This window comes from Salmo salar, chromosome ssa07, assembly GCF_905237065.1.
Source record: "Salmo salar chromosome ssa07, Ssal_v3.1, whole genome shotgun sequence".
In the NCBI taxonomy this organism is placed as follows: domain Eukaryota; kingdom Metazoa; phylum Chordata; class Actinopteri; order Salmoniformes; family Salmonidae; genus Salmo; species Salmo salar.
In genome coordinates, this window is record NC_059448.1 from 13,184,916 (window position 1) to 13,196,254 (window position 11,339).

The following is an 11,339-nucleotide window of genomic DNA, read 5'->3' on the forward strand; positions in this document are numbered from 1 at the left end:
TGGTGTACTTCGTTGGCTAGCCGGGAGATGGGCCTAGCTCGAGGCTAGCTCGAGGCTAACTGGTGCTTGCTTCTGGACAAAGGCGTTAGCCACAATGGCTACTCGGTAGCAGCTAGCTAGCTGTGATGATACGGTGTAATGTTCCTGAGCTTGCGGTAGGAATCCGGTGATGTAGTGGAGAAAAGCAGTCTGATATGCTCATGGCTGATATCGCGCTGTGCAGACTGGCAGGTATTATCCGGGCTAAAGCGTCTGGTGTCTGAGCTAAAGGTAAAGACCACTAGCTGTGGCTAACAATGACTAAATAGCTAGTAGCTAATTAGCTGGCTAGCTTCAGATGTCTAGCCTCTGATAGAGGTTCCAGTTATAAGGTCTAAAAAATAGCAGATCCGTACCACATTGGGTGAGGCGGGTTGCAGGAAGGTATATTTAATTTGAAAATGGAAAAAAGAAATTGAAATATATTGAAATATATACAAAAAAACGGGAAAATGTGATTATTTACATGGGACAAAACAAACACACGTCTTACTGCTACGCAACTGTATATATACAGTTGAAGTCGGAAGTTTACATACACTTAGATTGGAGTCATTAAAACTCGTTTGTCAACCACTCCACAAATGTCTTGTTAACAAACTATAGTTTGTCAAGTCGGTTAGGACATCTACTTCGTGCATGACACAAGTAATTTTTCCAGCAATTGTTTACAGACAGATTATTTCACTTATAATTCACTGTATCACAATTCCAGTGGGTCAGAAGTTTACATACACTAAGTTGACTGTGCCTTTAAAAAGCTTGGAAAAATCCAGAAAATTATGTCATGGCTTTAGAAGCTTCTTATAAGCTAATTGACATCATTTGAGTCAATTGGAGGTGTACCTGTGGATGTATTTCAAGGCCTACCTTCAATCTCGGTGCCTCTTTGCTTGACATCATGGGAAAATCAAAAGAAATCAGCCAAGACCTCAGAAAAAGATTGACCTCCACAAGTCTGGTTCATCCTTGGGAGCAATTTCCAAACTCCTGAAGGTACCACGTTCATCTGTACAAACAATAGTACGCAAGTATAAACACCATGGGGCCACGCAGCCGTCATACCGCTCAGGAAGGAGACACGTTCTGTCTCCAAGAGATGAACGTACTTTGGTGCGAAAAGTGCAAATCAATCCCAGAACAACAGCAATGGACCTTGTGAAGATGCTGGAGGAAACAGGTACAAAAGTATCTATATCCACAGTAAAACGAGTCCTATATCGACATAACCTGAAAGGCCGCTCAGCAAGAAAGAAGCCACTGCTCCAAAACCGCCATAAAAAAGCCAGACTACAGTTTGCAACTGCACATGGGGACAAAGATCATACTTTTTGGAGAAATGTCCTCTGGTCTGATGAAACAAAAATAGAACTGTTTGGCCATAATGACCATCATTATGTTTGGAGGAAAAAGGGTGAGGCTTGCAAGCCGAACACCATCCCAACCGTGAAGCACGGGGGTTGCAGCATCATGTTGTGGGGGTGCTTTGCTGCAGGAGGGACTGGTGCACTTCACAAAATAGATGGCATCATGAGGTAGGAAAATTATGTAGATATATTGAAGCAACATCTCAAGACATCAGTCAGGAAGTTAAAGCTTGGTTGCAAATGGATCTTCCAAATGGACAATGACCCCAAGCATACATCCAAAGTTGCGACAAAATGGCTTAAGGACAACAAAGTTAATGTATTGGAGTGGCCATCACAAAGCTCTGACCTCAATCCTATAAATAATTTGTGGGCAGAACTGAACGTGGGCGAGCAAGGAGGCCTACAAACCTGACTCAGTTACACCAGCTCTGTCAGGAGGAATGGGCCAATATTCACCCAACTTACTGTGGGAAGCTTGTGGAAGGACTACCGAAACGTTTGACCCAAGTTAAACAATTTGAAGGCAATGCAACCAAATACTAATTTAGTGTATGTAAACTTCTGACCCACTGAGAATGTGATGAAAGAAATAAAAGCTAAAATAAATCATTCTCACTACTATTATTCTGACATTTCACATTCTTAAAATAAAGTGGTGATCCTAACTGACCTAAGACAGGGAATTGTTACTAGGATCAAATGTCAGGAATTGTGAAAAACTGAGTTTAAATGTATTTGGCTAAGGTGTGTGTAAACTTCCAACTGTACATACCCACATACACTACCGTTTAAAAGTTTGGAGTCACTTAGAAATGTCCTTGTTTTCCATGAAAACATATATGAAATTAGTTGCAAAATTAATAGGAAATATAGTCAAAACGTTGACAAGTTTATAAATAATGATTTTTAATTGAAATAACAATTGTGTCCTTCAAACTTTGCTTTCGTCAAATAATCTTCCATTTGCAGCAATTACAGCCTTGCAGACCTTTGTCATTTTAGTTGTCAATTTGTTGAGGTAATCTGAAGAGATTTCACTCCATGCTTCCTGAAGCACCTCCCACAAATTGGATTGGCTTGACGGTCAAGCTGCTCCCACAATAGCTCAATAGGGTTGAGATCCGGTGACTGTGCTGGCCACTCCATTATAGACATTATACCAGCTGACTGCTTCTTCCCTAAATAGTTCTTGCATAGTTTGGAGCTGTGTCATTGTCCTGTTGTAGGAGGAAATTGGCTCCAATTAAGCACCGTCCACAGGGTATGGCATGGCATTGCAAAATGGAGTGATAGCCTTCCTTCTTCAAGATCCCTTTTACCCTGTACAAATCTCCCACTTTACCACCACCAAAGCACCCCCAGACCATCACATTACCTCCACCATCTTTTCATTTTTTCTGCATCTCACGAATGTTCTTCTTTGTGATCCGAACACCTCAAACTTAGATTTGTCTGTCCATAACACTTTTTTCCAATCATCCTCTGTCCAGTGTCTGTGTTCATTTGCCCATCTTAATCTTTTATTTTTATTGGCCAGTCTGAGATATGGCTTTTTCTTTGCAACTCTGCCTAGAAGGCCAGCATCCCGGAGTTGCCTCTTCACTGTTGACGTCGAGACTGGTGTTTTGCGCATACTATTTAAGCCAGTTGAGGACTTGTGAGGCGTCTGTTTCTCAAACTAGACACTCTAAGGTACTTGTCCTCTTGCTCAGTTGTGCACTGGGGCCTCCCACTCCTCTTTCTATTCTGGTTAGGCCAGTTTGCGCTGTTCTGTGAAGGGAGTAGTACACAGCGTTGTACGAGATCTTCAGTTTCTTAACAATTTCTCGCATGGAATAGCCTTCATTTCTCAGAACAAGAATAGACTGACGAGTTTCAGAAAAAAGTTATTTGTTTCTGGCCATTTTGAGCCTGTAATCGAACCCACAAATGCTGATGCTCCAGATACTCAACTAGTCTAAAGAAGGCCAGTTATATTGCTTCTTTAATCAGGACAACAGTTGTCAGCTGTGCTAACATAATGGCCAAAGGGTTTTCTAATGATCAATTAGCCTTTTAAAATGATAAACTTGGATTAGCTAACACAACGTGCCATTGGAAGACCGAAGTGATGGTTGCTGATAATGGGCCTCTGTACGCCTGTGTAGATATTCCATTAAAAATCTGCCGTTTCCAGCTACAATAGTCATTTACAACATTAACAATGTTTACACTGTATTTCTGATCAATTTAATGTGATTTTAATGGACAGAAAATGTGCTTTTCTTTCAAAAACAAGTACATTTCTAAGTGACCCCAAACTTTTGAACGCTAGTGTACATATACACACACACACACACACACACACACACACACACACACACACACACACTTCTTATTAAAATATATTTCCTTTATTATTTTCCGCTAACCCTACCACTCCTCCCCTAATTGGTGTAAACTAATGAACAACAACACTTAGGCTTTTACTTCTACCTTATAAACACTATATACCTTTTACGGACACAATTTATTTAACAATAGTAATATTTTGTTTGTTTTTAGTCCTGTCTTTCCACTACCATCAACCTCTCCACATCTATTTCTGATTTTCCATCCATTTTGATTTCTATTTGCCATATATTTTTAACTGCTGTTTCACAAAAGTTCTGAACCTATATACATTTTACAGTCACAGTATATTTTACATTTGTTATCTTGTTGTTATTAGTCCCACCCTTCAGCTCCGTTCAACCCCTCCCATCTATCTCTTAACATCATCCATATTGGATTTCTATTTGCCATATATTTTCAAACTGTGCTGTGATGCTTCACAAAAGTTCTGAACCTTTCTATTCTCATAGTTTCTACAGATTGTAATTATAGATAACATTTTTTACTAAAAGTGTTATTATATTATTGACCGATTGACTATGGCTTTTCAAATCACCCAGTATTGCTATATGCAGAGTTAGCTCCAGGTAAATGTTGCAATTCTTCAGCCATTCCTGGACCTGTGACCAAAATAAAGCTACATATGGACAGTACCAAAATAAATGATCTAATGACTCTGCCTCCTCACAGCAAAATCTGCAGAGCTGGGAAGATTGTATCTCCCATATATATATAACATTCTATTGGTTGCAAGAATTTTGAATAATAATTTAAATTGAAAAATTTGAGGTTTTGAATCCGGCGTCATTTTGCATATCAGTTCATAAACCATGTACCATGGAATCGATACATCGAAGATTTCTTCCCAACTATTTTGCAATTTATATGAAACAGCAGTCAATTTTTTTGGTCCTTAAATGAAAATGGTATATATTTTTTTGATCACAATTTTCTTTAACCAATTTTGGTCTTTAGTGCAAGGCCGACTTACAAGATCCTTACTTTTCCCCCTTCCACTTTGCGGTAATGCTGCAATTAGTTAGTTGTAAGGGTCTGAATAGTTATGTAAATAAGTTATTTCAGTTCTTTTTTTTGTATAAATTTGCACAAATGTCTAAACACCTGTTGTCGCTTTGTCATTATGGGGTATTGTGTGTAGATTGATGAGGATTATTAAAAATACATATATTTTAGAATAAGGCTGTAACGTAACAAAATGATGGAAAAAGTCAAGGGGTCTGAATACTTTCCAAATGCACTGTATGCACACACACCTTCTCTATTGTTGCAAACTGAACAGTCATTTTGCTAATCAGTTAAGCAGGACGACCTGTCTAGCTGATCCACATTTTTTCACATTCTTCTTGCGAACAGGAAACATGGAAACGTACACCACGACTGGTAACATTACTGCTATTCTCTGTTGAGTCCAACCAATATATAATTGAATCGATATTACCTGCCGATATTGGCCTTTTAATGCTGTGCTGCTGGGGCTTGTTGAGTGACTGATGTGATGTTGTGTGGTCTGTGGTTTCACAGCATCACATCATATTACTGCTAAACAGTGAACAAGCAGAGGCCCATACAGAAGCACAGTTTGCTGCCAAGAGTCAGATCACCAAAACATACTGACTCCATCACCGGCCGACATAACACCACTTGTGTTAATCTCATACATCAAACAGTCATAAAAGCCATGCAACGCAATTGATGACTCGTTTTCAAACTGGTCAAACTTGACTCTTATCGCATTAAAATTTGACTGTACTGAATGATGTTATCATCAAGCTGAATATGCATACACTAGGTATAGGAGAATGGTTCGATAGACAGCAATACCAAAAACATGCTGATACTAGTAAAGTTGGTGTATAATACAACAATGAGGGTAGAGAGACAGGAAGGTAGTCTGCAAGCTAGGGCTGGGCGGTTGGAGGAACCACATTCTAGGTACAATGTGAGTAATGCTAATGGAGTTAATGCAGAGCCAGGGCCCAGACAGGAACCACAGCCACAGCACCACTGGCTGTACGCGCATTCCATGCATACATAAGAACTGACTTAAGTTAAAACCCTGCTGTGTGTGTGTGCAGCACCTGGCTGCACTGCAGTCATATGCAGCAGGGCATCGGGTCGTCAGAGGGGCGGAATAGCACTCTGCCTCACCAGCCTGGCAGTCTTTATTCCACATGAGCAATTGATTACATGATTACATTAGCTTAGGTTAGACTAAGAGATACAGTATCAGCTTAAAATGCTGAAATAACATCCCACTGGGCAAAAACTGGTTGAATCAACGTTGTTTCCGCATCATTTCCACAACAAAAATGTTATGTGATGACGTTGAATCAACATGGATAACTGATTGGATTTGCAAAAAGTCATCAAGGTAAGGTCATTTCTTGTTTTTTTCACCTAACTTTTAAGCTAAATCCTATGATAAGGTGAACATTCTTGGTTGATTTCACATTGAATTCACGTTAGTTGACAACTCAACCGAATGTAAATCAACCTAGACGTTGTACTGCCTGTTCTCAGTGGGTTAGGACTATTGTACACTAAGAGATTAGGGAACCACTCTGGGCAGGACTTTGGGACTAAGGCAACACACCTGTCTTAAATAGGCCTATAAAGGTAAAATGAGATAGAAATTAAGGTAACTGTTCAAAAAACTCCTAAGCATGTGGACAACTGGCCAGTTAAGCGAGAGAGGACACAATGAGGAAGCAAAAGTGGTCAAATTGTGTGAGGTTAACACACAGCCCAGCTGCTGTTGTAAGTTGAAACATTTAGAGGAAACGACATCCCCATCAACTTAATTCTGCATGAAACAAGAACACACACACTCACACACACCCCTGACCCTTGAGAGGCGCAAGTTCTTTCAGCACTGCCACCTACATACTCCATTATTATAAACAGTGCATTCAGAAAGTATTCAAACCCCTTCCCTTTTTCCACATTTTCTTACGCTACAGACTTAACCTAAAATGGAGTAAATCCTCATCAATCTACACAGATTACCCCATAATGACAAAGCGAAAACAGTTTGACATTTTTGCAAATGTTTTTTTTTTTAACCTCTCTGGGCTAGGCGGGACGAATTCGTCCCACCTACGCAACAGCCAGTTGAATCCCGTGGCGCGATTTTCAAATACCTTAGAAATGCTATTACTTCAATTTCTCAAACATATGACTATTTTACAGCATTTTAAAGACAAGACTCTCGTTAATCTAACCACACTGTCCGATTTCAAAAAGGCTTTACAACGAAAGCAAAACATTAGATTATGTCAGCAGAGTACCCAGCCAGAAATAATCAGACACCCATTTTTCAAGCTAGCATATAATGTCACAAAAACCCAGAAGACAGCTAAATGCAGCACTAACCTTTGATGATCTTCATCAGATGACACACCTAGGACATTATGTTATACAATACATGCATGTTTTGTTCAATCAAGTTCATATTTATATCAAAAAACCAGCTTTTTACATTAGCATGTGACGTTCATAACCAGCACCCCGCAAACTTCCGGGGAATTTACTAACAATTTACTAAATTACTCACGATAAACGTTCACAAAAAACATAACAATTATTTTAAGAATTATAGATACAGAACTCCTTTGTGCAATCGAGGTGTCCGATTTTAAAATAGCTTTTCGGTGAAAGCACATTTTGCAATATTCTCAGTAGATAGCCCAGCCATCACGGCTAGCCATTTAGACACCCACCAAGTTTAGCCCTGACCAAAGTCAGATTTACTATTACAAAAGTTTGATTACCTTTGTTGTCTTCGTCAGAATGCACTCCCAGGACTGCTACTTCAATAACAAATGTTGGTTTGGTCCAAAATAATCCATCGTTATAGCCAAATAGCGGCGTTTTGTTCGTGCGTTCCAGACACTATCCGAAATGGTAAATCAGGGTCACGAGCATGGCGCAATTCGTGACAAAAAAATTCTAAATATTCCATTACCGTACTTCGAAGCATGTCAACCGCTGTTTAAAATCCATTTTTATGCAATTTTTCTCGTAAAAAAGCGATAATATTCCGACCGGGAATCTCCGTTTAGCTAAACAGAGGAAAGAAAACAAAGCATTCGGTCGACGCGGGCACGCGCCTGAGTCTCACAGTACTGTAACCAGCCACTACCCAAACGCGCTACTTTTTTTCAGCCAGAGCCTGCAAAGCCACGATTCAGCTTTTTGCCGCCTTCTGAGAGCCCATGGCAGCCGTAGGAAGTGTCACGTAACAGCAGAGATCCTTTGTAATGGATAGAGATGGCAAAGAAGGCCAAGAAATGGTCAGACAGGGTACTTCCTGTACAGAATCTTCTCAGGTTTTGACCTGCCATTTGAGTTCTGTTATACTCACAGACACCATTCAAACAGTTTTAGAAACTTTGGAGTGTTTTCTATCCAAAGCCAATAATTATATGCATATTCTAGTTACTGGGCAGGAGTAGTAACCAGATTAAATCGGGTACGTTTTTTATCCAGCCGTGTCAATATTGCCCCCTAGCCCTAACAGTAAAGAAAATCTTAAATTGAACATTTGGAACCACCAAGATTCTTCCTGGAGCTGGCCGCCTGGCCAAACTGAGCAATCGAGGGAGAAGGGCCTTGGTCAGGTAGGTGACCAAGAACCCGATGGTCACTCTGACAGAGCTCCAGAGTTCCTCTGTGGAGATGGGAGAACCTTCCAGAAGGACAACCATCTTGGCAGCACTCCACCAATCAGGCCTTTATGGTAGAGTGGCGAGATGGAAGCCACTCAGTAAAAAGCACATGACAGCCCGTTTGGAGTTTGCCAAAAGGCATCTCTTGTTCTGATGAAAACAAGATTGAACTCTTTGGCCTGAATGCCAAGTGTCACATCTGGAGAAAACCTGGCACCATCCCCGCGGTGAAGCATGGTGGTGGCAGCATCATACTGTGGGGATGTTTTTGAGTGGCAGGGACTGGGAGACTAGTCAGGATCGAGGGAAAGATGAACTGAGCAAAGTACAGAGAGATCCTTGATGAAAACCTGCTTCATAGCACTCAGGACCTCAGACTGGGTTGAAGGTTCACTTTCCAACAGGACAACGACAATAAGCACACAGCTAAGACAACGCAGGAGTGGCTTCGGAACAAGTCTCTGAATGTCGCTGAGTGGCCCAGCCAGAGCCCGGACTTGAACGCTCCCCATCCAACCTGACAGAGCTTGTGAGGATCTGCAGAGAAGAATGGGAGAAACTCCCCAACTACAGGTGTGCCAAGCTTGTAGCGTCATACCCAAGAAGACTCGAGGTTGTAATCACTGCCAAAGATGCTTCAACAAAGTACTGAGTAAAGGGTCTGAATACTTATGTAAATGTGATATTTCAGTTTTACATTTGTAATACATTTGCAAACATTTCTAAAAACCAGTTTTTACTTTGTCATTATGGGATATTGTGTATAGATTAATGAGGGGGGAAAAACGATTTAATCCATTTTAGAATAAGGCTGTAACGTAACAAAATGCACTGTATGGTCGAAAAATAATAACACCTGCTTGGAACAAGGGGAAATTATATGCACTACCGGTGATGATGATGATGACAACGATGATGACAACAATGATGAACCATGAATAAATGACATCATCATCATCGTACAGCATCACCTGTAGTTCATTCACCTGTTATAGACATGTGACACTTCATAGTTTAGGGTTACACATTTTTATATTTGAATTTGGACACATCTATTGCTTACCCTCAAAACAACCAGTTTTAATGCTTCCCCTCTGAATAACTGAACGTCAATTAGGATGCTTGTCGCATGACGATGATTAGAATAGGAAAAGAGCAAATGCGGAAGTGTATTGCTGTCAAAGGCGTACGCTCACCCAATGCTGTACAGTACAGTATAATGCACGATGCACTGATGGTATACACTTGTACAATCAACAACAACAAAAAGTAATGGGGAAGACAATGTGATAGCAGTACGCAGCTGACAACATTAAACCATCATTTAGCCTATAACTGACAACATAGCTTTGCACCAACCAAATGTGAATCTGAAAGTATGACCTAAAAACATCACAGCTCGAGCTGGGGACAGAGTCAGTGACAAAGGTCCCACGAGGTTGCGTTTTATCGGTTCAGACATGACAATTTTATCACAGCAAAAAAAAAAAGCATGTTTACTTACCACTTCTTCGTGCATTCTACTGTCAGTTCTTGAAAAGTCACCGCAAACTGGAACTTCGATGCTTTCTTGCCGACACGCTGAAGTCTCTTCCACACCGAAGTCATGTTTAGAGACCCTTTAATGTTATTTCTCAAGAGACATTACTAAAATCGTCGTCACAGTACCCCCTCTGTCCTCCTCGCGTTCTGCTAAGGAGTCTGTTGATGCAGCACTTGCGTTTGCTGCGCAAGAAAGACAGTCGATGTTCACTCAACGTTCAACAGTCTTACTGACGTGTTCACAACTTCACGTCTAGAATGTCACACACGGAACTGAGGCAAAACAAACGCACGACAGATACGAGCAGTGACACCCCAAACACAAAACTTAATAGCTAATTATAACATTTGTAATTAAAAAATATTAGCGTGAATGCATTATCCCTAGTAGCCTATGACTTTATTAAAAACAATTCACATTTTACATTTGACCAGAATGTTGTTTAAATCATATTTTACTGATATATATATATATATATATATTTTAAGTCTGAAAAAAACAGAACGCATTCCCTGGTTTAGACCATTGCTTGAGATGAATGTAGGAAAGCAATGTAAATTATGTTGGTCAATTATGAAAATGATGTTGGTCAATTATTCAAAGCATGAGGTCATCCCATGGTAATAAACACACTCACTAGGTTTCTTGTTTTTTCTTAGGTGTGGTAAGAGATATTCAACAGGTACCAATAGCCTACAAAAATAACTGGGGAACACACAAGACCTGGAATTGTTGTGGGGTCAGGAAACATGTTAGGACAATATGCTGGAGTTTAGCTCCTTCATACAGCAAACCATTGGCTACAGTCCACTGTCCCCTATAACAGATCCTGTTTAATCTGGAGTTTAGCCCCTTCATACAGCAAACCATAGGCTACAGTACACTGTCCCCAATAACAGATCCTGTTTAATCTGGCGTTTATTTATAAACAGTGGCGCAACGCCGACAGACACAGGCAGCTGGGGATTTTCTTACTGGCCCTAAGAAAAAAACGAGAAGCAATACAACCATATCTCTTCCCATGGCTGTCCAATACATTATATGATGTAACAGTTTATATAAGATTATTCTATGATTGAATATGAATCAATAATATTCCGTTTTTTTTTATTTCTATGAGTCTAAATCCTAATATGTTGCCATAGGGTTACTTTACCTAGTCATATTGGTGGAGCAATGCCATTGGTCAGTTCCTAGACTCTTTTTGTGAGGTCATGGATTTGGCCCCTGTAGGCAGTAAATCTGTCGTGAAATGTAGGCTATGGTGTGAGTCCTTGACAGACGCTGAATGATGGGTTCTGTTCCCAGCCCATTCCTATGAGCAGC

General features: G+C 40.3%; 1 protein-coding gene across 8 annotated transcripts in view; it reads right to left on the reverse strand.

Moving 5' to 3' along the window:
• LOC106608584 (EH domain-binding protein 1-like protein 1) overlaps positions 1–10,270 on the reverse strand; it is a 60,713-nt gene extending 50,443 nt beyond the window's left edge. For all 8 annotated transcript variants that reach the window (XM_045721553.1, XM_014206606.2, XM_045721549.1 and 5 more), the window contains exon 1: positions 9,975–10,270. In XM_045721553.1, coding sequence (XP_045577509.1) covers positions 9,975–10,078 — 104 coding nt within the window. In that variant the 5' untranslated portion in view covers positions 10,079–10,270. The remainder of the gene's footprint in view (positions 1–9,974) is intronic.
• Positions 10,271–11,339: the final 1,069 nt, after the last annotated feature.